The 25,797-nt window shown below is 39.8% G+C and overlaps 1 protein-coding gene across 4 annotated transcripts; it reads left to right on the top strand.

Moving 5' to 3' along the window:
• Positions 1–21: 21 nt before the first annotated feature.
• Positions 22–24,017, top strand: CEP57L1 (centrosomal protein 57 like 1). Of its 4 annotated transcripts, none has more exons than XM_071741204.1 (11): positions 22–414; positions 12,868–13,012; positions 14,751–14,930; positions 15,515–15,636; positions 16,056–16,172; positions 16,463–16,540; positions 18,239–18,334; positions 19,073–19,147; positions 19,241–19,470; positions 21,220–21,364; positions 23,497–24,017. In XM_071741204.1, exons 2-11 carry the CDS (start codon positions 12,871–12,873, stop codon positions 23,716–23,718), a joined length of 1,407 nt encoding a protein of 468 aa, XP_071597305.1. In that variant the 5' UTR covers positions 22–414; positions 12,868–12,870; the 3' UTR covers positions 23,719–24,017. The 4 variants fall into 4 exon arrangements, with proteins under 4 accessions (XP_071597305.1, XP_071597307.1, XP_071597304.1 ...); XM_071741203.1 differs by having other exon boundaries at positions 153–414; positions 21,205–21,364; XM_071741206.1 differs by lacking the exon at positions 18,239–18,334 and having other exon boundaries at positions 145–414; positions 21,205–21,364.
• Positions 24,018–25,797: the final 1,780 nt, after the last annotated feature.

Raw genomic sequence — 25,797 nt, 5'->3', positions numbered from 1 at the left:
CCTCAGCCCTTCCCGGCGGGGCCAGAGCGGGGCCGCTCCGGCAGAAAGCCCCGCGCAGCCCTCACTCTGGGCGGGGGTGCGGGGGACACGGGAAGGTGGGACCTAACCCCGCCCAGGACGAGGACCCTACATAACGGACGCGTCCGCCAGCCAATCGCTCTTCAGCCTTCCCTACCGGCGGTCCAATCAGAGCGGGGAGCGGCGGCACCACCCAGGAGGGGGTGATGGGATGTGTAGTCCGGCGGAAGGGTGGCCTTGCGCCTGCGGAGGGGAACTACATCTCCCGGCAGGCAGCGCGGGGCCGCGCCGGGCCGCCTCCCGGCGTTGCGGGGGAGTTGGCGTCCAAAGCTACGCCGGACCCTCCCGGTCCCGCCGGGCTCCCCTCGTCCTGCCACAGGGCGATGCCAAGGAAGGGTAAGAGAGAGTGTCTGAGTGTTTGCTGCGCCTATGCACAGGCGGTTTGTTGGGGTTTTTTGGGTTTGCTTTATTTTTTTATTATTATTTTTATTTTGGTTTGGTTTTTGTTGTTGTGTTTTGGTTTGGTTTTTTTTTTGTTTGTTTTCTCCCGTGATGCTGTTTTTTGGGTTTTTTTTTGCTTGGTTAGTTTTTGTTGTTTTTTTCTTTTTTTCTTTTTTTTTTTTTTTTTTTTTTTTTTCTGCTTTCCACCGCAACAGGTTTCTCAAAAGTAGATGGGTGGAAAACAGGCGGGAGTAAAGCGATGCCGCTGATGGATTCGCTTCAGAAATTTGCATTGGAGGGGAAAAAAAAAAAAAACCAACAAAAAAACCCACGCGTGTTTTAAGCAACTGCAGTGGTTTGTGAGAGGCACGCTTCAACAGACTTTGATGTAGCCTGAGTAAACACATCAGCATAAAGGAAAAACCTAAACAGTCTGTGCAATCAAAACACAGCACCTTCAACACTTGAAAGGGAAAGGGAGGGGGAAGCCCCTGGAATATTCGAACTAGGCAACAGTTTTGCAGTCTTTTAATCCAAATGAATCCATGGGGGTTTTTTATTAATCCGTGTTTGTTTGGGGTTTTTTAATACTGAGGCTTGATGAGCCTGGAGAAGAGAAAGGTCGTCAGGAATCTCATCCATATATATAAATACCTGAAGGGAGGGTGCAAAGAAGATAGAGCCAAGCTCTTCTTCGTGGTGCTCGGTGGCAGGACCAGAGGCAATGGGCACAAACTGCCCCATCCCTGGAAGTTTTTAAGGCCAGGTTGGATGGGGCTTTGAGCAACCTGATCTAGTGGGAGGTGTCCCTGCCCGTGGCAGGGGAGTTGGAACTGGATGATCATAAAGGTCCCTTCCAACCCTGAAAATTCTATGGTTCTATACAGCACAGAGGGCTCCCTCTGACCATCAGGGAACACTTTTATACTGGGAGGGTGACTGAGCACTGCCACAGGTGGTCCAGAGAGATTATGGAGTCTCTAGCTTTGTAAATACTCAGAAACTGCCTGGACACAGTCCTGGCAATGGGCTCCAGGTGGCCCTGCTTGATCAGGAGGGCTGGACCAGGTGACTTCCAGACATCCCTGCCAACTTCAGCCATTCTGCAGTTAAGTGCAGGCAGCCACCAGTGGGCTGGTATTGCTCTTTCCCTGGCCATACAACCTCCTTCCTTCCTTTTTGATGGAAAAAAAACCCAAAAACCAAACAGGCATCTTTAAAGTTAATTTCAGCCAACTCATTTCCTTGATCTAGTTCACCTCTTGGCAGAGAAGACAAGTGGGAAACAAAGGCAGAATGACCCGTTTGCAGCTGTCACATAAAAGCATTCACAAAGCTACAATTTTAAGTATACTGAAAGGCGAAAGAATGCTTGCAAGTAAATTAGAAACAGGACATCGGGCCTGTAGTGTCTTGGATAACTATTTTATATTTCTCATGTACACATTTAGCCCTCTAAAATTCGGACCTCAAAACTGCAGTTAAAAGCAGAACAAACTACTTGCGTACCACAGAAAGATACAGAAGCTGCTTCTAAGTCTAGGAACAGAGCTTGTCTAGGAATACCAGCTATCAACAGCTCTTTCATTTGTAGAGAATCTGATTTCTTCATTTCTCATTCCTTTTGGTTTTTTGGCATGGTTTCTCTAAAGCTTGCAAAATAAGTGTCATTCTATCATTACCTGTGCCTTTCAAGGGAGACCAATCTCTTTTTCCCATAAAAACCTTTCTACAAGGAGTCTGCAAACCATTGTTTGGTAACGTGGACAGGCCTGGACTGTTTTGTGCAGCTGCTTCCTCTAGGCCCTTGGCACCCTTGTGAACAACATATCTACTGAATTCATCACTACCTGTAATAAATGTGAGTCTTGACTTCTCTAAGCACTCAGGGCCTCCACCCATCATAACTGATGGGTTCAAAGAAAATAGTTCTGCCGATGTCTTTTATGTTTTGGGGTGGGTTTTTTTGGTTTTTTGTTTGTTTGTTTGTTTGTTTTTGGGGGGTTTTTTTTGGTTGGTTGGTTTTAGGGTTTGGGTTTGTTTGTTTGTTTGTTTTAACATTAGCTGCCACTTTACCTTCCTGTCCCATTCCCTGTTCTGTCCTTATCTTCAGAAGGTGGATAGATCTCATTTTTTCCATGATCAGTTTGTGCTTGCTGGGTATCTCTGATAATGGCTACATATGTCTGAGGTCAGAAAAGTGAACCAGAATCAGAAGTGAAGTGCTGGGCTTTAGGATGGCTGTATTCCCACACTGAATGCTAAGATTGATTGAAAGTCATAGCACAGCCTTTTATCTTTTAAAAGTTGTTTTTTCCACTGGCTGCAAATGAACTCTGGCTACAGGAAACAGATTGTGAAACTGGCTCCAGGGTCTAAACTTCAGATTTTCAGTCCTTTGTTTTATAGATTTTAATGAAGCACTTTGGTAATGGAGATGAAGATGGCTTTATTTTTTCCAAACCAAATCTCTGCAGTTTTCCAATACTGGGTCAGGCTTCTGTATGTACTGCAAGACATTGTGGAAATCAGGGTCAAAGGCCACCAGCAGAATTAATGAGAGCTTGAATTTAGGGGAATGTGTTTGTCTGATTTGCGTGTTCACTGCCTGAAGTTAATAAGCTTGGGTTTGATCCCTAAAGAATGGGTAAGAAAAAGGCAGAACTATGGAGGAAACAATCTGGCAACTCAATCAGAATTACAGCATTTGAGTTTTTAAAATGATAAGCTGAAGAAAAACAAATTTGTGGCTGTTTTAAACCTCAGTGTTTCCTTCCTTTATGATTTATCAACTTCCCTCTTTTTTTAAACAGAAACTTCTATCGGCATATGCAAATCATATCCAAATGCAGAAATATATTTTGAACACACTATTTAAAATAGTTGTATTCATGTCCTTTCTGAGACCTATGTTATATTATATTTACTTTTAAAAGTATTTTCTGGCTTCTGTTTGTCAAAAAAGAGTGCTTGACAGCAGAGCTCGGTTGATTTCTTTGAGATCAAATAATAGCACAGTAAAACTTGTGCAACTCAGAAGGAACTGATTTTCAAATTAGATTCCTTCAGCTGCTTTTATTTACACCTGGTTTTGTTGAGGCTTATTTAATTCCAACTAGTAAATATCTAGGATGGGCTCTCTCTCTTCTAAAAGTTCACCTTCCCTTTTTAGATCTAGGTTTTGGCATGTTGCTGCAGTATCCGGGCGCTCCGTGTTATTTAATGTGTTTATCTTCTCAGCAGCCCTCTGAGGAAGCAAAGCTCTGTGATTCCTGTTTTGCAGAGAGACACCAGAAAGCCAGAGGCTACTCCTCTACTGTCTTTGAACTGGGGGCCAAGCTTAGTGTCATGCCTAGACTCATGTATCATCCCAGCAGTGGCCTCAATGATTGAGCAAGCTGCACAGCATAAGATGTGGGAGAAAATGTGGCCTTGTTTCACTTCTGAGCACCTGTTTGTGCATCTACCATGTGCACAACCCTTTTGTGGGTTGTACCTTTGCACCAAACTTTTCCACCCTGCCTCCTTAGAGGTCATGAATGCAGCAAGGATGGGTAAGATGGCCACCACTCACCTTTTTCTTAGGTGAGTGTATCCTCCTGGCAGAAAGACTATGAAATAGCTCTATGCTAAAGCATGGGGTGATTTTAGAAGAGCTGGGCTATGACACACAAGAACTACAGACCACTAAAAGTCCCACTGTACTGTGCCAGCTCTCTGACCTTACTCCGTTTAGGTTTATAAATGTAGCTGAAAGGCTAAGGACCAGACCCTGGAAAAAAACATAGGTAAACTAAAAATCCAGATCCAAAAAAACTCCACTGAGCAGCCACCTGAACTCTGTTTCTGACCATTTCCATGCATCTTGGCACCTCTCTCTCCCCTTTGTGCACACTTGTAGTCTAGGAAGTAGGTAGAGAGCAGCTCCAAGAGAGGTCCAGCCTAGAGGAACATCTTCAAGCCCAGTTAGCCAGGTTCTTCTCTTACAGCCACATCTGACTTTAGTGCCTGCCTGCATTTGTTAGTGCTCACCTGCAGTGCAGTAACCCAGATATGAGGGAATCAGCTTTTAACACAGGGGCACTTGTGTTTACATCTTGGTAACTCCCAGAAGGGTGTCCTAGGTGCTCAGAAGGACTGCAAAATGGAAGGTAAGCATTCATCACTCCATCTGGTGGAGCTGTGTCCCTATTGGAAAGGATGGCAACCGTGGGTCATTAGTGTGAACTAGGAAGGAGACACAGGGACCTGTGGGTGCTTACTCCTAGTTTCTGGTAGCTGCTCCCAAGCCAGTGTTGTTCTGTGTCCAGGGATTATTTACTACAAAAATGCATAAGCAAAACCCAGGAGTCTCCTCCAACAATTAAACTAGAGAGAGACACATCCTTATTTTACTCTGCCTTTTGCTTCAGCTACCTTATCCTCATCGTAGACTCTTGCACGCTTAATCTTATCCTTGTCCTAGACTTTTGCAGGGTCATAACTTCAAACGAAAAGGTGGTGACTCCCAGTTTCCTTCCTGCTCTTCCTCCTCCCAGTCTAGCATGGTGGTCAGGGATGTAGCATGAATGCTCCCCAGGAACTCCCACTTCCCGGCCAATGCTCTGACCACTGTGTAACAGCAAAGAGAAGATGGACACTGCTTCCTCCAGCTACACTTGAAAAGAAAATTAACACTGCTTATTGGGATTTTTTTAAAATCTGCTGACAGACCAATAGGCTTTTTAAACACCTTTGGCAGCCTGTCTGTTAACACAGACCTTGGTGTTTTCCAGTAATAACACAAAGAAAAATGCTGTGGCCAGCAGCCATATGAAGTCACAGACCAGAGAAGCCACAGGGACTCTTTATTCATTGTTTTAAAGAACAGATTTTGGCACTCACCACCAGAAGAGGACTCCAAATTCTGAGTCCTAAGAGGACAAAGGTGCCAAGCAACAGGGTGGGACTTGACACACTTCAGTGTTCACAGAGTATCCCTTCACAGAGCTCTTGTCAACTCCTCACTGAGTATGCTGCTTTTTTGGGCTGTATACCTGCACTTCTTTTACATGCAGGGAAAGAAAGCCAATCATTACCAAACTTGAGATTCAGCCCTGAGGGTGGAAGGCTTATTGTATCCTGGAATATTAACAATTCCTTATCAGTACCATCCCTCTGTGATTTATAAAGGTCACACGGAATAGCAAGAATTTAAGTCAAGTCTCTAAAGAGCCACTAAGTTACCTTGCAACTTAGGGGAAAATTGTCTCTTTAATAATTCATAGGCAACAACTGAAGTTAGTTTTATATATGCAGTATTGTGCAGGATTTTGTAGCATCTTACTCAGATTTTTAGTGCATCTCTGAAGTCATACATGTTTAAATACTATAGGAAACAAGATTATAGGAAACAAGTATTCTGTTGCATGGCTTTGAATGTTGTAAGTTTTCCCAGACAACTCAGGCCAGAAGTAGTGATAGACCATATCTGTTTTTTTGAGTACTTGTTATATTGTATGATATACAAACTATTTGGCATTAATACTTAGGCTGTCGTGCCTGTTAAGGATGCAGACTGTGGGTGTGTTGGAATTGCTATGAATATTCTGAGTCATGTAAACAGATATGATTTAAATTATTCTTCAACAAAATAGGCCTCAAAAGTAAGATTGAGGACTTGTTCTGACTTAAATTTGCTTGCAGTTTTTCTGCATCTTTAAAGACAAGTGTTGCTGATAAAAGAAGACTGAGAATAATTTCTTGCCAAGAGTGAAGATTTTCTTTTCCTTGTTAGTATTTTTTTCTCCTCGTTCTTTTTCTTAGGTTGCCTGATGTATAAATGCATGATGGAGTTCTTGTTCCTGCCAGGTGCCTAGATATCAGCATCATAGGAATATATGAAAAATAATAAGAAATGTAGGGGTAATAATAGGTAAAAGGAGACAAATCCTAAGTTACCCTCTTTGTGTTTCTCTGCTCATCCATATAATTGTCTTCTAAATCTACCTCTAAAAATCTACCTCCTACTCCATCTCCAGGTTAGGTTAAATAATGTTGGATGTGACACTTTCTCTGAGAAAGCATTGGTATAAAACAGAAGTTTACTTTGAAAATAAATTCCAAGGAAATGGTGGGGACACAATCTGGGTGTTTCATCAGCCTAGAGGGCAAGTTGAGATGTTCAGAACTATCTTTCAGTGATCCCATTAAATATTTGAGACATAAAAGGTGACAGTTATTACGCAGTAGAAGTGATTACTGTGAATAAGCCAGTACCTGCAATAACTATCCTCTACCTCATTATATTTCTTCACTACGACTGTCATTTCAACCCACTCTTACATTTGCCCCACCTTACCATAATGTCTCTTCCTTTTTGCATTTGCCCTCCTAATCTCTGGTTTTTCTGCCTGTGTACAGATACACAGTCCTTTATGCTGGATACAGCTGCCCTTGGAAACCTTCCCTTTCCACAACAGGAAAGTCTTTCTCTTTTTAATCAAGGGTCAATAGCCCTAGCCAGTAACTTCATCCTGCCTTCTGTCAGGACACATGTACTTCACTTTGCTCTCTAGAAGGCTGTGAGAGTTGTTTTCCATCTGAGCAAAAGCATATTTTTGAGGGTGAAGAGAAGTGACCAAGCTATGCAAACCACACATGGAAAACAATGTGATAGCATCAGCAGCAAACAGTAACAGTGGGGTGAAAAATAACTTCCGGGGAGAGTACTGAGGAGGTGACCTTCGATGCCCACATCAGTCAGAGTACTAAGAGCAGACATCTGCTAGAACTGGATCCTAAGTATGAAGAGAAGAAACTTAATATTTATTCATGTGTGGGGAAAGTGCCTCTTTTTACTTTTTAGAAATCCCTAACTTCGAATGCTAGAAGAGGGAGTGACAGAAAAATAAGACCAAGGAACAAAGCTGTAGGCTGATGTAAATAAAAGAGATGAGGAAGGAAAAGCAGCTATAACATGGGGGTGGATGAAAGGAGAAGATAAGAGAAGAACAGAACTAGGAGGGAAGCAAGGAAGTGTATTAGTGACCATTTCTAGTATTTGGTTTTGTTTGATGCTTATTACAAAAAAGGTTATATTTAATTGCTTTGGTCTGATGAAAGACTTACAAATCTAACAATTTCGATTACACTCTCTCCCAGGCCAGGTGCTTTCATGCTAACATAGCAGCCAGTTACTAGATAGGAATTTGCAGTCTTGCTCCTCTGAATGTTAAGTTCAGTTATCATCTGCTCATACAGGTTAAAGCAGTTTGCACAAATTTGATTTCCCCAGAAAGTATTAAATATTTAATGCACCTATGAATGAAGACCCAGTTGAATGAGGGATTTAGTCTGCTGTGCTCAGTGAATAAAACAGCAAAACTCTAATGGCATTATGACCCAGGATTGCTTAATACACCGCCAGGTTAGAGCCCCTTCCTAGAAAATGTATTTTAAAAAGGTGTTTTTTCTCCACCGGCTTATTTCCTTGCCTATTCCCAAAGTACTTGTGTAACTCATTCAATTTTCCTTCTTCCTCTTTTCCGTTCTCTTTTATCTCTAGCAAACAGGAACAAGAAAAATATCAGTATGAATGCTTAAGAAGTCTGACACAGTGAAATAACAAGCCTAGGAGGGTTTGTTGTTTTTTTTCTTCATGAAAATGGTTTTATCATACCTCACAGTGTATACAGTGTCATAAGAAAACACTGTAATTTCTTTTCCTTTTCTTCCAAGACTGAAAAAAAATTATTTCACAGAAGCTCTGCACAAGACTTGAAATCCAGGAATGAATAGGTTTTGCTACAGTAGTATCAAAGAGGAAACTAGGCATTTAACCTTTATATATCCAGTTCTGAGACTGTGAGTTTGTATCTTCCAATTTATACAACAAATTAACTCGCATGGATTGTCACATCAGTTTTTTAAAAACCTCACATGCTCCCTGATGTCTCTAACAAACTTTGGTCATTCGTTCTAAACTCATTTAAACTGGGACTTGGCAGAACTTAAAAACAATTTGAAATGCCTTACTGATTCAGTGAGGTTTCACTTCCTATTAGTTTTGCAGCTGTCACCATTTCATTTCTAATTCAGATTAAAGAAGGCACAAGAGTGCCAGTTACTTAGATATGTCCTGAGCAAGGTCTTATGTTTCAGGCTTCTTAAAACAGTTGTGTCAGGATGCTGGAGACTGGGTGTTCCTAAAACAACAATGCAGTTTGCCTACAACATTATTTATTTCTTTTTGTCCGTGGAAGGACTGTTCTTTGTCTTGTGGGAATAAGAGCATTGCAGCACAGCTGAAACAGCTGACCAAGCTTTTCCCTGCTTCTCGAAGGAAAGTGAAAGGGGAAAAAAATAGACCAATTTGGATTGTGTCACCAAAATGGCCTCTCACATAACCTTTTGCCAGGAAGGCTTGGCTCAAATAGACGAGGCAGCAGCCAGCATTCTGGGAGTTTCTTGATATAGCCTGTGTTTGGGCGATTGTTTAAAATTTCTCTTATAGTATGTCAGATAAACAGTGAATCATTCGTCGACTTATCTGAGACTTTGTTTTCAGCTACGAACAAAATAACACTATAAATTGTTTCTGCCCAGTATGTCAGGTCAGAAGATAGACATCTTTGTATTTCTTTCTGAAAAATGCTTTGATCTGTTTGTTGGGGTTTTTTCCTTCTTTTTTTTCCTCTTTGAAGGTGTTCTGGCAGCACCTTTCTTAGGTTCTAAAAGGTTGCCCTTACAGTTAATTAAATAAACCAGGATCTCTTTAAGATTACAAACACTGGAGAACTTGGTGGAAGCATTGCTTGCATTATGACATTATTCCCTTAGTGTGTATCTTTTGGGAAACTGTTAAGCTAAATTTACTCCCTAAATCTGCTATAGTTTGCGTGTGCAAAAAGCTTTGCTACATTCTGCTTTACAGTACAGAATGTAGTTTTATATGTGGCAAAACTTTTTTTACTTTTAACCTCAAAAGACATTTTTAAAAAGATTTTTTAAATGAGGTGACTAGCATCCGAGAGGAGGAATAGTATTGATGAGGGTAAGTTGTAAATGTTCTTTCTGTAACATTTAGGATCTCTGTGGTGTTCAATAGCTCCCTATTACTGGCACGCTTACATGTGCTAGGCAGCAGTAATCAAAATTTCAATTTATTTTTTTCCAATAGCCTGATTCAGGACTCCAGGCAATTCAGGCATTTTTCAGGAAAAAAAAAAATATATATAAAAACAATACTGTAAAGGTAAATAACGTTAGTATTTACACTTACATAACCATGATGAAATGAGCAGTTCTGTCTGTCTTATGGCACCAAACTTCAGTTTGCTTGCTCTCTTCTGAGGTGAAAGTCACCTGAGGATGGATCTGAGGATGGGATTGGTCCTAAACAGCCTTTGTGCCAGCTCATTCCCAGTCTCCCTGTCATAGTGAGCCACCAGACAGAACTAGTCCTGCAGAAGGGACCAACTCTGCTCATCCTCAAACCCAAGGGGTGATCCCACAGGCTGCAGCAAGGTAGGATGTAGGCAGTGTCATTACACTGGTGCAGTGCTGTTGCAGAGCCATTTCACTGTGCTTGGCACCAGGCATTCTGCACAGGGCTGCAACCATGTGGCTCTGCAATCTGGTATCCTCCTGCCTCAAGCTTAGAGCTAAATTGCCCCATGCTTGATGCAGGGTATGTGTGAAATGGCTGCTTTATGGTTTTCTTTGTAAAAGAGCACTGGACATCTGATCATCACCACTGTGTCCACCAGCACAAGCTGGATAATTTCTGGTTAAAAAAACCTGAATGACTGGTGGTGACTTCAGATGAGACCTGCACAAGACAAGTGCTTTCCCCACTCTCCACAGTGGTGTAGGTTGCTGGGCTTCTTCCTCCTTCCTCCCTTCCCCTTCCCTCTGATTGTAACCAGGGTATTTCATCAGCCTTCATTTAGTACACATACTTCTCTCTTGGCTGTTCCCCAAACTCCAAGGAGTGCACTGATTTCCTTCACCAAGGGCTTGTCTAAACAAGGGTGTTTTGGCTCCTTTAATGAGTGTTGTTCAAGTTCTAAATCCCCCTAACCCTCATGGAGTTACATTAGTACAAATATTGCCATTCAGGATGCAATATCTGCTTTAAAGCACCTCTCTAGGGCTCTGTAACATCGTCCAAGGTAGACTGAAATTAAGGAGCAGTAGGTTAAGTTTGCAGTGGTTGTGGGATGTGTGATCTGTTTTAAAAAGTGAACCCGTTTGTGATGGTTTTCTAGAAACTTAAATAGCTGGGAGGGGCGTGGAACTTCAATGGTTAGGACAGCTGACATCCAAACATGCATCAGGCTACTTAAATATTTCCTTACAGATTTCTTGCCCTAGTGGGCTGAAAGTGGTCAGGATGTTTGGTGATGTCTTGCTGTTGTAGAATGACTTGGTCCTTTTCCTGTCCTGTGTCCTTGCCTGAGGTCTGCAGTGCTGTAGAGATTACTCCTGTGCAGGAGGGTTATTGTAAACTATATTTACCTGCTAAGATATTAAAAGACTTGTCTACACCAAAGCATCTCTGCTAGAATAAATCATGTTGGCAGAGACTCTATAGAAAGCTCTATAGAAACTTTTCCCTCAGCCTCCTGTAGACAGCTTCTTGTCTGAGAAAGCCATGGCAAAGCAAGGTATCCATAACCATGTCCACAGCAGGGGTTCTGCAAACACAGGTATCTTGGGTTGGTACAGTGCCATCTTGGGTGGCACTGTATTCCCTCAGGCATTGCTGAGCCTGTGTTCTTAGGAGGAACTTGGAGAGCTCAGCCCTCTAGCTGCAGGTTACTTATTACCCTCTAATGTGCTTGCAAAACTGTGGGTCTGCAAGTATTTTTGTGCTTCATTCCCTCCCTCTCTTATTCATTATTTGCTTCAGATCACTGCCCTCCTTACCACTGTCCACAAACCCATCTCCTTGGAAACGGCAGAACTTGTTTATGGGACAGTAATAAGGAAAACTCACTGATGTGTACCAGCTGCAGGCATGCAAGGGAGCTGTGTTCCTTCAGAGGACATTGGAAAAGAGTTTCTGCTTATGCTGGCTGGTGAAAAGTTAGATGGTGTGAGCAGAAACCACTTTCTTCCTCTGGAGTTTCCAAAGTTGCATGCCCCCTGTTCAAAGCATCAGCATGAAGCTTGTTGTGTGCACATATGTGTGTTTTTAAATAGACTTTTTTAGTCCTTTGGATCTTTGTAATGGCAACTTGGGGGAGGAAGGAAGTATTTCTGTGGGCCTTTGGTTTTGTGTGTATCTTGAAGAGGTGGTGTGGATGGGTGATTTCTCTATTTTATATGGCCCTGAAACAGTGCTGGAAGGTCTGTTCCTGGAAACTTTTACCATTACTGAAAATTTTCTTCCTTGCCCACCCGTTATGAATGGCTTTTCCTGGAATGTGCTTCAGCAGCAGTGTCCAGTCTTGGTATAGGTTTCTTTCTCCTCTTACTAGATACCTCCTTTGGGTGACTTTCTTGGCATCACTATCTGTAAATAGCCTTCCACAAGAGGGAAACCGATTCACTTGGCATGTCTGCATTTTAAACTCAAGTAATACCATAATCATTATATCACTGAACCTTGAAGTAAGCTCATTTTCTGTCAGCTGAAGCTGGATATACTATTTATTTCTTACCCTGTATCAAGTAAAATGCTTGCTACTACTTTGCTAGTGTGCAGTGTGATTTGAAACTTGTTTGAACTTCCTAGAGGTATTAAAATACAGCACTTTCTCCAAGTTTCACAGTTCATGTCTTGAGTATCAAGGAAAATCACTATTTGATAGGATGTAAACTGTTTTCAAATGTGCTTCTGATAAAATAAAGAATGTGAAAGGGTGGGGCAGAAAGGGAGTGGAGAAACAACTTAATGCCTACACTTAATTCTGGTGATATTGCTCGTTAAATATCCTTCTGTTATCTCAACACTTAATGTGGGGAGCTGTGTCCTGATGATGCCATAAAGCCATATGTAAGAAGAGAGGTGTTAGAACACTGAGAACTTAGAACACTAAGGAGGCTGCAGATGAAAGCAGGCAGTAAAATTTGGAATGCTTGCTCTGGAGGAAACACTAGAGACAGACACTGAAGTCTGTAAAACAGATAATGGAAAATGTTTTTAATCCTTGACTTTTAAAAGGACAAAAGTAAGCATAAGCTATTAGAAAGCACCAAGAAAAATCTTAGAAAAATTTGGGTGTTTAGTGTTATGAAATGAATTGTTTTGGAACTACATTAAAGTACAGGATTCATCTGAGGGGTCTGTTTTTTAAATTATTATTTTGGTGTATATTATCTGGTTTGATATAAACAAAGACAGGGACAGCCCAGTGACATACTTTGAAAAGTTACACTGCATTCAAGAGCTAGTGGCATTAAATAGCTGTCTTTTTACAGGCTATGGCTTCTGAATCAAAGAACAGTTTCATAGGAAGCTTTCTTCAGCCACCAGATAAGATGCTTCCTGCAGCCTTTACTTATGTAGAATCAAATAAGTTGGCAGCTGTTGGTGGTGACAGGTCTTCTATCCCCAAAAACGAAGGTAAATCTGAAATATCTCCTTACAGTGGTCTTTTTAATTGTTTTGTGGAAAATCTCTTGAGCAAACTCCCCATTCTGTTTTACTCAGTAAAATGACTTATTGCAGTTATCAGACTGACATTGAGACAGGATGTATATGTGTCCAGAGGGAGTAGTCTCCCTGAAGTCATATTTCTAGAATAGAAACTGCTGTAAGTCTTCTAACATGATTATAAACTTCAGCTTTGAAAATTGTTTAACTTAAAATCATCAGACTTCCTCCAAAAGCAAAGGAGAACGCTTCAAACTCAGCAGAAGCAGTTCATGACTTTGAATACAGCAAAAAAAGAATCATTAGTATGGTACACTGGCTTGAAATTAGCTTTGCATAGTGCTATTCAACTCCCTCTAGCTTAAAATTGCTGTTAAGGTTTTTGTGTGTTATGATTCCTTGGGGGAAGGTTTGAATAATGCAGACTCTCTGGAAAGTTAGCAGCATGAAAATTAGTCTGGATGAAATACAGGTCCACTGTGATTGTCCTGTGCCTTAATGGATTAATACTTCCTGGAGCTCACAGGACAAATGCTTGGTGGCTTATATCTGAAGAGTTCAGTGAATCACAAGGATACCATACTTGGATTTACTGTCATGAACAAGTGTACAATAATGCACAGATATAGCTTATCCATGTGTGTGTGACCAGTGTTCTTTCATTTGAAGAACCTGTGGCTTCTGTAGCAATCTTTTGTCATTCAGAATTTTGCTTTTTTTTTTATTAAAATAAATGTTCAGCTTAATATTATGCAGCTAAGTGTTTAAGTAAGGAAATGTTCAACATACCGATAGAAAGATAGAAGAAGTGATGGTCCCACTTCATCTTCTAGCTCTCCAGTGTCTGCTTTTTTCTTTTTTATTTGTTTATTTGTTAATTTCATTTTATTCTAATGGAGCTATTAGAAGATGATGAGAGTTGCTATGGAGCTAGCCATATTTGCTGGGTATTCCTCTACTGTGAGAATTGTATAGGGAAATTATCAAGGCCTATGAAATATCAGAAAATAAGCTGGGCTTGTTACAGAACATGTCTTAAACTTATACAGGCATGTATAGTTTTTGAGGAACTAGTAGATTTTTCTTGTAGCTGAAACTGCAACTTTTATTTTTGGTGTAATTTTGACATATACTGATTGGAGGCTGAAAGCAAACTCTTGCATGCTTCTTCCTGTGTGGTTTAAAGAATCATCAAATCTAAGAAATTAGGCTTTGAATCATTTCCTTTTGAAACAATTAAGGTTTTTGAATGCATACTCTACCAAAAAGTCCCTTTGTCTCTTATTCCTCCCCTCTGCAGAATCTTTTATTTTTCTTTTTTTTTTTTTTTTTTAAATCTGTTCAGACTGGTTGCATTAGAGCAAAACTAAGTGAAATAACTTGGATACCCATGTTCCCTGCTTATGTGTTAACAGAAGTCCTAGGGTTTGTTATACTTGATTTGCCACAATTTCTCTTTACTTTTTAGCATTTGGAGTGAAAAGTTTTACTTACAGGACCTGTGCTTTATGCCTCAGTTATGCTGTACATGTCTATTTTCTCCCAGATATATTCTCTGTATGCTAGTGTACTGTTGGGGAATATAGTTCATTTTAGGATAGATCCTAGGAGGAAAATTAAGTTAGTCTTGCTGTTTCAAGTGTCTGGTTGTAATAATAACAACAGCAGAAACTGTTCCTAAAGGTGTAACTTTTGCATCATTTGCTAGCTGTGGTATCAGCCCTGGAAACTCTGCAAGAAAAGATCCACCGTCTGGAGCTGGAGAAATCCCAGGCTGAAGATAATCTGTGCAGCCTCTCCTTAGCAGCTGCTCAGTATAAGAAGGCCTTGGAGCATGAATCCTACATAAAGGACACAGCACATAAAGAACTTATGCAGCAGAGGAAAGGTATTTCTCTTGAGTGGTAAGGTCTAGCCACAGCAACTCCAAGACTGTGGTTTTTTTACAAAATGCTAATTAATGCATCCCCCTTTCCTTTTTGCTTCAGAACTGGGGAGGGCAGAAACTTTATAATTGGGGACCAGGCTGAGATTTATTTTTTTTTTTTTTTACATATATTAACCATGTATTATATAATCCATAAGGCTATTTTAAAGAATAAGCAGATTTTGTGTGGTATGTTTAACTCCCACAGTAATCAAGTAGCTACTCAGATGTATAGCACTGCTAACTCAACAAAAGTGAGCAGAAGGGAAGGAACCAGATTCTGGTTAGGTATTTGCTGATATGAATCAAAGTAACTGCAGTGCTCACACCTTTGGAATTCAAATTAGGGACTAGCTCTGGAAAAACATTTTGATTTTTATGTGTTATGTATCAAATCTTTTTTAACCACATGACTTGTTCAGACTAACAAAACTTTTCTTGCATGTTTTGAAGACAGAGAATTCCTCAATGAGATGATAGGCTGGCTAAGTGTGTATCTCCTGTTGCTGTACTGAATGTCTTTGGTTTTTTGTTTTTCTCTGTAGATATAAGTTTGCAGCTAAATGCAGCACAATCCCGCTGCTCCCTGCTGGAGAAACAGCTGGATTACATGAGGAAAATGGTTTCCCGTGCAGAACTGGAAAAGAAAATTATTTTAGAACAACAGGTGAGGCCATTTACCATACTAACGAAATAGTTGTAGAGTTAAAAAGCATAGAAATGTGTAAAATCTGAATTTGTTTATACCCATCATTTTTCCTCAGCTCTATTCAGAGTGGTGGCAAACTTGAAACAATTTCCTGTGTGACAGGCTGATGACAGCCAGTCAATGAACTGTGTGAAAGGACTCCCTAGGTGGAACTCCTAATGAGCAAAACCATGCTAATACTTGCACATTTGGTAGACAAAAAGGCTGCTGGAAACTTAAGCCTTCTTTGTCTGTCTGGTGTTTTTCATCACTTTGCAATTTAAAATGTATGAAATTTAAACTAGTTAAACACCTTTACTTTAGCGTGTTTGGGGTTTTTTTTGGCTGTCTGAAACAATTTCAGTCAGCTGCCAATTGACTTGCTTGGTTTTTTCCAGGCTCAGCTTCAGAAAGAGGAAGATCAGAACCGGTTGGAACTGCATGCAAAACTTGAAAAGCTTGAATTGTTAGAAAAAGAATGTCTTAAACTTACTGCTACTCAGAAAATTGCAGAAGTAAGCAGGCGTTGAATGACAGTCTGAAAGTCATTAACTTGATAATTTGTGTGGCATACTGTTCATGGTAGTAAGTTTAATAAAAGTCCCCTCCATTAAAGCTAAGACCATAAAGCCTACCTGCCTGAATGCCACCTTGGCTTCATTTGCAGGATTCTTTTTTTCCAGTCTGGGCTTTAAAAATTCCTGTAGTTCTGCTTTATCCCAGATTACAATTGCAAGCTACTTCAGACTTCTGATTCAGCACGGCAAACTGAGGTGTGACTAAACATTCTTGCCTTCAAATTCAGGCCAAGATCAAACACTTAGAAGAAAAGCTTTGCAAAGAAGAGCATCAGCGTAAGCTAATACAAGGCAAAACTACTCAGGTAGGCTGAAAATTTTTATTTTGTTTTATTTTATTATGACTGAAGAAAGCTATTCTCTCTGTCTGAAATCCCCTTTCTTGTTACATTTAAATTCCTTATGTTTATTACCCAGGGAGGATTCCTGGAACAAAACCTAGGCCATTTATGGACTACATAATAGAAAGCTTGTGTTGTGTATCTTAATCAAGGAAGATTCTACTTGGTTTTGTATTAATGATACAGTTCATCAGTCTTAATTTCCAGAAAATCTGTAAATTAGATTACCTTAAGTTACAGCAACTAGAAAGTGGACATATAAGAAACTTTATACCCCAAGTAAGTGTGGTTATTCTGTTTGGTTTCCTCTTTTTGTTAAGATCTGCTGAAATCTAATATATTCAACTATACTTGGAAAAGTCTTTAATCAGTGATACTGTTACATTGTTCTTTAGGTGAGAGCTTGAATGATTGATGATTCTCTGAAGCCACAATAACTCTGTTGGGCCATCATCCATCTGAAAGAGGGATATTTGCCAAAGAGAGTAAAATCAAAGGAACCCTTTGTTAAAGGGGCAAAGTAGGAGCATCCCAAATCTCACTTCAGTGAGAAGTAGTCGCCTTGTTTAAAGTGAGCAGTTTTGGTGGCATTCCCTTAGGGAGGGGTGAGAGGATGCAGACCTGAAGAATAACATTGAAAGCACCTAACCATGAATGAAGCTGACAGCTTAAATTAATTCATCACTCCTGTCAGTTTTTATACCTCATCCAGAGATGATGGGCTTTCATCAGTCCAGGAAGCCTGAAATATCATGCAGGCCCAGGTATCTGATCACCTCCAGAATCCAGTCGAATGACACAGTTGGTTTTTTGGTTTCTTTCTTAAACTGCTTGCTTCTGCAGAGCAGAAGCCTAGTATGGAGATTTTATCTTCTGAAAAAAACATAGTAAGGATGACTTTCCCAGAGCAGATAGTCTGACGTTAGCAGTAGTGTAAACATTTGCTCAAGAAAGGACTTAGGTCTAGTAAACTGATTACTAAACAAGTGTTAGTACCATCTTAGTTCACTGCAAGATGGATCTAGGTCTGTTGGATCTTGGTTGGGAAACACAGGGTGTGGGGTAGTTCACTTCCTTTTGATGACAGAAAAGCCAGAATAATCTCACTTTTGTGATGGACCTCTGGCATTGTTTTGCTGGAACTGTAACACGTGCCAAAACAAAGCCCTTGTCCTATGTTTAACTGGGAATGGCTATTATCCTGTTTATCATGGACCTTGATATCAACTTTGAACTGTAGAGCATTCTGAGGATTGTCCAGCAGCTTTGACCTCAGTGTTACACAGATGAGCTCAGTTCTCTCTGCCCACAGGCTGTAGGATCCAAATGTTCGTATTCTTTGGATTTTATGATCAGACCCTCAGCATGCCAGAGGACTGGCTTATCCAACTTGCTGGTTGTCACAGTGGAAAAATACAGCTGCTGCAGCTGAATATGAAAATGATGACTTCTAAGACAGAGCTGTGAGCTCTGCTTAGTACTCTGCCATTCTCATAATCTGTCCAGTTTTTACATTTTGCTTATACCTTCCAAGCAGGGCAGTTAATATTGCCCTTTACTGGTTCTCATTCATGCATGAAAGAGTGAATGAATTAAACCATATTATTTCATACTTATAATATTACATTAAATGGTTGTTTTATTTTTTGCTTGTCCCCACAGCTTCAAGCAGGATTTGAGATAAACAGAATTTTGATGTCTTCAGTAATATCTCAAAACGAACCTAAAAAAGAAAACAGGAAGAAAAAAACTAAGAAGGTAACATGGAAGCTTTTATTAGCATTCTGTTGCTGATAGCATAGGACTTGCATAGTGCTTGGAATTTGTGAGAAAAAGTGATGTAAGAGGCACTTGATTTGTCTGCTGCACTTTACTCCATTTCCAAAGTAGCAAACATTGCTGAATAATTTTTTTTCCCTTTGGTAATTAAAACAGTGTTGGGGCTGATAGCATGTTGCTAGAAAACTTTCCTTTACCAGCGTGACAGTAACCTCTATTGCTGTCTTACTGACATCCCCCATGTCCTTTCTCAGCTGCCTTTTGGTTTATCTGACAAAATTAGTGTCCATAGCAATTTTAAGTAGGCATCTTAAGATGGTGTGTTTTGGGGGGATTGCTTAAATCAGGAAAAATTTTTTTGCATCACGTGCTACAGGTCAGTCAAAATTTTGCAACCGTGGTTTTGCAAACTTAAGTAACCCGTGTTTGATTTTTTTAACGTCCACCTAATTGTCAAACTATCTTCTGAATGCACATGGAATAAAATTTACTTGTCACAGCTTTTGGAAATCCTGCTTCTTCCACATATAGGGAGGGTAGTAATTTTTTAACTAGAGGGAAAATGTTTTAACTAGTGGGAAAATGATGTGATGCATTTCTCTGCTTGTTTATTTGAATTTTACTTAACTTTAAAAAAAAAAAAAAAAGTTTAAGATTGTGCTATTGAGTCAGCAGAGTGGAATGTCTTGTCTTACTTTTCTGCCTATCTTATGGCAGAGAAATCCTACAACGAAAATGCACCTTCCACAGTTACATGTAAAAGCTGGTGAACTACCTTTTGTGGCTGGGAAGGTGAGTGAAACCAAATATTTTCAGTAAATTGGCATGTCTCTTTACTGTAATTGTTAACCACTTCTGTAAACCCCTTAATGATTCTCTTTTAAGTCTGTCAGCTCCAGCCACTCTGTTAGTGCCAACGTACAGAGTGTGTTGCATATTATGAAGCATCGCAATCCACATATCTCATCACAAAGCCCAGGAGGAGCAACATCTGGGACTTTGGGACATTGTACACTTTCAAAATCTATATCCTCTTGTCCCACATCACCTACTCCTACCAAAAGTCTTTCGGACCTGCTGTTGGCCATAGAAGATGAGCTGGGCCAAATGAGCTTGTGAGTACTCATCTCTGGTGTTATGAATAAAAGTGACTTCAGTGGTATCTCTGTGAAGCTACAGTTGTGTGCTGTAGTTGAACCTAGCCTGTGTTAAGGACTGCTTGTTGACAGAGTGCCCTGAGCAGGCCTGACTGGTAGGATTTTTCTCATTCAAAAAGTTCTTTCAATCCTGTTTAAGTGTTTAACTTACCTTATGAGCTAACAACACACTCTTCAGCCAGGTTTTTCTGCTTCCTGTACTTAACTGAAGTGAAAAAGTGAAAAAATTTTCAGACCTGTGTTTTTTAGGCATTTCAAACATCTGAGGTCTACAGAGTAGAACAAGAATGTTCTCCTGGAGAAGGCTGCAAAGGTGGTGTTAATGTGGAGTAGACCTGCAGCATGCATCTTGTTTGGATGGCAGAATAAATTAGTACAGCTGTGGAGGGAACAGTCCTATCACAGTGTCTAACCTGTTCCTTTGTGCTCTTTCTTTGTTCTTTTCATTCTTGTGTACCTGATGGGTCTTGGTGCTGAGACAGTCTGGTGTTTATACCCTTTCCTTGTTGACAGCAGAAGTTGCCAGTCCTGTAAGGCAGCTGTGAAAGAGGGACAGACTCTGGACTGAAAATGGGCGTGGAAGGTGTGGAAGAAGCAGATGCACTAGATGGGAGCATGTGTATCTTTCTAGCCATGCCAGTAAATGTGGATAACAACTTGTCATGTTCTTAAGCATCTTCCCATTAATGCAAGCTTGCAGAATCATGAGCCATGTCTATGCAGCTGATCATAGCAGACATGTTGACATGATGAGCTCTGGTTTGAACAAAGGAGGATGTGTTGGTTAAACCAGTTAGGATGTTGACACTGATTAGAAATCCTTGATGTGGCAAAACTTAAACTGGCCATCAGTCTCTTCTTCAAAAAGCAATGTTCAGCTTACTGGTGGCAACTTGAAAACAGGCTTGGGGTTTTTTTGTTGCATTATTTTTTGTAACAGCAACAACTAGTTGCTTCAATTACATTGTCAAGGAGCAGTGGTTGCTCAGAAGTCAGAAAAGAAGCTGTGAGCTTTGTCAAGGGATTATTTATATAAGAGAGGGCCTCGTGTTTTGACTAGTTCAGATATCTAGGGGTCAAGTAGATCTACACAATTTCTTTTAATGCAGCTGGTAATTTAATTAATTAGCACACTTTGCAAATATTTTTAGTAGAATATTTTAAGTTGAATAAACTGTCACAAAAATTCTAACTTTAAATGCATTAGTTTAAACAATATTTTTCTGTATTTTTCTAAGCTCTCAAAGTCTGCACTAAATTAGGCAGGAGGTGAAAATTACCATACTACACAAGTTTTTCACTTTCCAAATTTGCATTTTGCACACTATTACACATGTAGATATTCTGACTATGTCAAGAAGGAGGAACAAGATGCCCATCAGCTACAATGAAAGTGGGAAGTTTGGAATGAGAAAATCAGACCCATTGGAAAAACTTTATCTGTGAATATACCCTAGATTAATGTGTATTGCATAAGAGGATAAATAATGCTAAATTGCTTTACTTATGACAAAATTACAGGGTGCTGAGACATTATAAACAATAATAATAGAAAGGTTGGACCAGATGATCCTTGAGGTCCCTTCCAACCTGACATTCTATGATTCTATGAAATGGCTAGCAACCCCTGCAATACACTGAAAATATTAGAAGAAATCCTAGAGAAAGAATCATTAATACTTAGTGTGTCAGTCTTGTCCTTGACAGGGAGTATCAAAAACTTCGGAAAAAGATACAGGAGACTCAAGACTCCAGAGTTCGTGAAGACCTAGAACAGGAGCTGGATTGCCTTGTAAAAGAAATGGAGTTTAAAGGAGAACAGATATCCATACTGAAAAAGCATCAAGCAACTGTAAGAATAAAATATAAACTCTTCGGGTAGTAACATACTAGTTGAAAGGCTGCCACAACTCTGCCTCTTCTCATTAGCTAGAATGTCACTGGAATGCTTAAGTCAAGGTATTCCAGTATGGGTGAAAACCAAGCTGCTACCTTGGTTTTCTTGTACCTTCAATTCCTTCTTTTGATCCAAAAAAAGTGCTTTCAGCTGGCAGCTAGGAATGTATGTTAGTGGGAAAACTTCCTGCCTTGTGGCAGTTCTGCCATACAGAGCTGAATTGCTCAGTCCATCACTTCTGCTCACTGCATTAAGACAAACCATTGATAATTTATTTCTTTGTGTCTTCTCCCTCTGGAGAATGAGAAAATGGAATCTATATTCCTGAACAAACTGGGCTAAGTGTCTTTTATATTAGTGAAGCTTTTATTCATCCAAATAGTCTGTTGACCACACCTTCTCCAAAATCATAGCCAGACAAGCCTTTCAGTTTTGTTTAACCCTTAGCCACTATGCATTCTATCAGTCTTTGTTTCAGAGCCATAGATAACAGCTTTCCATACATGCCCATATAGAATCATGGTTTTGTAGATGAGCAGCTTAACACTTTCCTAGCAGTTTAGTTTGGAACATATGATCAAAAATACAATCCATAGTTGTGTCTGATAGTTTTCTGTTCTTCCACCTTATGTTTTTGGTTAAATAGATTCATCTAAGAACTTCATTTATACAGGAAACGAAACAAGAATCAGCATTAGACCTTATGAAAGGGGGAGTGATAATTTATACCTGATCAGTTTTATTCACATTCATTCTGTGATAGTTTTTACTCACTCAAACCTTTTGTTGTCCCATGTAATTGCAAGCACCAAGGTGCCTTTGTCAAAGTAGAATTGTCAGAGTTGCATATTAGCAATATGGACAAAGAACATTGACTGTTGACTCCTCTCTGCCTGTTTTGGCAATGTCAATGTTTTTTTTTATAAATCTCTCAAATTCTTGAGCCAACGATTATGGTGTTATTCCTTGCCTCAGGACCTTGCTGACTTATCCTCCAGAAACCTTAGACAATGGCCAAAAACTGCACCTTTGTTTGTTTGTTTTGCATATCTTTATGGCTAGAGTATGCCTTCATTTTGGGATGATGAGGAGTAGCACATATAATATGGTGCAACCTTGTTGTCATCCTTGCTTATTATCAGGGTGCTGATCTGCTGACAAGTCATCTGTGGTCTGGTACAGTCTTATCAGAGCACACGCCTTAGAGTCATGATATAAATAACACATTCTTTGTGTTTTTCTGTTTGATTACTGTCTGTCATACCCTGGTTATCAATACATGTCACTCCTGTAGCCCTTGATGTCTATAATTTTTTCTGGTGCTTTTGCACACAGACATTATGACTCAAATTTTGTACAGACCAATCTTAATATTTGTGATGCATATTTCTGCTTTTGAAACCTGATGCACTAAAAATACTGTAGTAATCTCTGTGTCTCACAGTTAATAACATGTTCTAGAATGCAATTAAAGTTAATTATTTTTAGAAATGGACTTAAAGCCTGAATTGGCATGTAGAAAGTTTCCAGCCTAATTTTATCTTTGAGAGTGACCTTTCCATGCAAAGTGCAAGTCAAGAGTTGTTATTTACCATTTAAAAAACCGTTCTTTATCAATTAACCCAGTTTATTCTGTTTTCCAATTCTGTTATGAGGCTTTAAAGTAAACTGCTAAGATACAATAACTGATAATAAGCAGTATGCATTGTATAGGTTCACTGGGTTGTTTATTTTTTTGTTATAGTACAGTATGAAATGCAAAAAGACTGTTGTTAATATAAATTGGTAACAGATGATAATCCATCTCTCTCAAGCAAGCATTTTTACCTTAGGGAATGATGGGGTTCAACAGCCTATTGAGGGTGGGTGTGGTCAGTTTTCTGCAATGCTTTCTGTGTGGGTGAGGTCAGATTTCTGTAGTGCTATCTGTTACAGTGAGACAGCTGTTTACCAGTTTAGTAGGTTTTAACTTTTTTTAAAATATCCCATAGACATCTTTAATTTGGAGTTTGATAGAGGTCCAGTAAACTCTACAGCTGTCTGTCTTCTGAGTATGTAACATTCTCATCAGTGATTTTTCTCCCTAGGTGCAGAAATTAAAGAGAAGGACTCAGAAACTGAAGCAAGGGGCAGGTCATGTCAAACTAAAGAGTGGTGACCAAAAGGATCCAAAGGAGAGTGCAGTCACTGTAAGGGAAAATATGTCTAAATCTTGTCCTGGGCAGAGAAGCAGAAGCTCTCTTCAGCTGCTAAAAAATGTGCGGAAACTTCAGTCAGCTCTGAAAAGCAATGATATCATGTGGGAGTAATAGTTCTGAAGTTTACTGTGTTAAAGGCTTCTGAAGTTGTCTGACAGCCAGTAAATTTTGTGTTTCGCAAAATACCTCTTCAAATAAAATAGATTAAAAAAAATGGATACATCAGTCATACAGATATATATTCTAAACTGCCTATTTGCTAGTAGGTAAGTTTCTTCTCCACAGAATTAACTTTCACCTGGGGTAGCTGTAATTCAACTACACTGACTTGTAAGAAAGTGTTTTAATGGATTAATGCTATGCTTGTTACCTCGCCAAATAAAATTTTATACCTCTTTTTACAATTAAAATAGTATGCATTCTTTGGTGTCCTGTTCCCCTTGCTAACAGGGAAATACTTAGACCTTGCTTTTCCAGAATGACTTAAACTAGTGCTTCTGCTCAAAGAAAAACAGTGGTTTCCCTTTTGTCTAAAAACTGAATATTCAGATCATGGCAACTGAGGCAGAAGAGGTATTATCTTTTCTTTATATACGTTTTCATTGTTGTTAATATTATTTACTCTGTAAACTTTATTGTAAGTCTTAGTATTGGGGTCAAGCTAAGGACTGGAAGCACAACCCATCACTTGGTTGAACCACAAAAACACGAGAGTGCTCTTGGTAAGTGCATGGAAGGGGCCCCTACCAAAACCATGAGTGCTTGTCTTCTCATTGGCAGAGCCTGCTTCTACCACAGTATAAAATAATTGATGTTTTGTTTTAGAGGAGGTTTTGAACCGCTTACCAGTACATGCTATAGAATTCATGTGCTCATACAAATGCAAGATGGGTCTTCATGCTAATGGTGACCCTGCTCTTTTCCATCACACACTGTGTATTTATACCTAGTGGTGAAAGACATAGCAGTGACTTTGAATTGATGGTAGTTATGTAGTTGCAATAAATTCTTATATTGAGGTTAGTGACTGATAGTGATTTTCCTGATTGTTCGCATATGTTAGGAAAAAATAGCTTCCTCAGTGATACTCAGATGTAGATCTCTGCTGCAATATATATATTTTATATATATTTATATTATGATATTTCTATTGTATATAATATTAAAATTAATATATATATATATATACATATCTATATACCACCATGCCCACTAGAGCATGTCCTGAAGTGCTTCTCAAGCTTGTGTTCAAGCATGAATAAAAATTGGAGGCATGCTCTGTTGTCAAGGGGTTTGAATAAAGGCCTTTATATGAATATATGTATATATATATGAATAATGTATGGTCCTGAAGGAAAGGTGGATCTTTGGATTAGTAAGTTTTGCTCTGGAACTGTTCAAGAGAAAAGACGGGGAAAAAATTCAGGCAATTAAAACTTAGAGTAAACTCTTATGGTTTATAACAGGAGTTGTGTGTATAAGCCCCTGAGGAGTGAGTGGGGGAGTTTATACTTACTAAACATCTTTATTAAGTCTGTGGAAGACCAGGTTGTTCAGCTGGTATTCAGGTATGGGTTTCCTACACTCTCTGAAATTCTCTTGACACCCTTCTTACTTATGGATTATCTCTGGTTTAGAAAAGCTTGTTGTATGCTTAAAACAATTCAGCACTGTTCTAAACATGGTATTTTCCTGACATAGGTTGCGTTCTGTGGCTGAGGCCTGAGAGGACATTGCAGCTCCTATAGCTTGGGGTTGCTATAGGGACAGCAGAACCTGTTTGGGCAGGGAGGTGGCACATCAATCACCTGCTCCCTCTGTGCCTTGACCTGGTATTTTTGTTGCCTGCAAAAACCTAGGGAGAGGAGGCTGTTTTGGAGCTGGAGCAGGAAAAGAAGGAGCCTGGCTCCTCTCCTGTACAAGGGGCTGTGGTGGAGGACAGCAGCTTTGGGTCAGTCAGTCAGTACTGGATGGGGCAGTGCTTGAAAGGGAAGCATTGAATAGTCCTCAAATGTCTGTGCTGACAGGGCTGTCCAGGTGCAGAATAAGACTGCTCCGTTTGCTTTTTCTCAGGGGAGAGTGGCTGGAGGGAGAGGCAAAGGGAAAGGGCTGAACCCAGTCCTGTCAGCCACTGGGTGTCTTGCATTGCTGCTTGCTTTGGAGGGGCATGGAGAGCTGAAAAACCTGTCT

The sequence above is a fragment of the Heliangelus exortis genome, chromosome 3 (assembly GCF_036169615.1).
Source record: "Heliangelus exortis chromosome 3, bHelExo1.hap1, whole genome shotgun sequence".
Classification (NCBI taxonomy): domain Eukaryota; kingdom Metazoa; phylum Chordata; class Aves; order Apodiformes; family Trochilidae; genus Heliangelus; species Heliangelus exortis.
The sequence above is the reverse complement of the archived record's forward strand: the minus strand, read 5'-3'. Positions and strand labels throughout refer to the sequence as shown.

Coding starts and splice junctions, on each gene's coding strand:
- CEP57L1 (XM_071741203.1), top strand. CDS start 12,871: ATGGCTTCTGAATCAAAGAACAGTTTCATAGGAAGCTTTCTTCAGCCA. Junction 14,931..15,514: donor ACTTATGCAGCAGAGGAAAG/GTATTTCTCTTG, acceptor TTTTCTCTGTAG/ATATAAGTTTGCAGCTAAAT. Junction 21,365..23,496: donor TGAAAAAGCATCAAGCAACT/GTAAGAATAAAA, acceptor TTTTCTCCCTAG/GTGCAGAAATTAAAGAGAAG.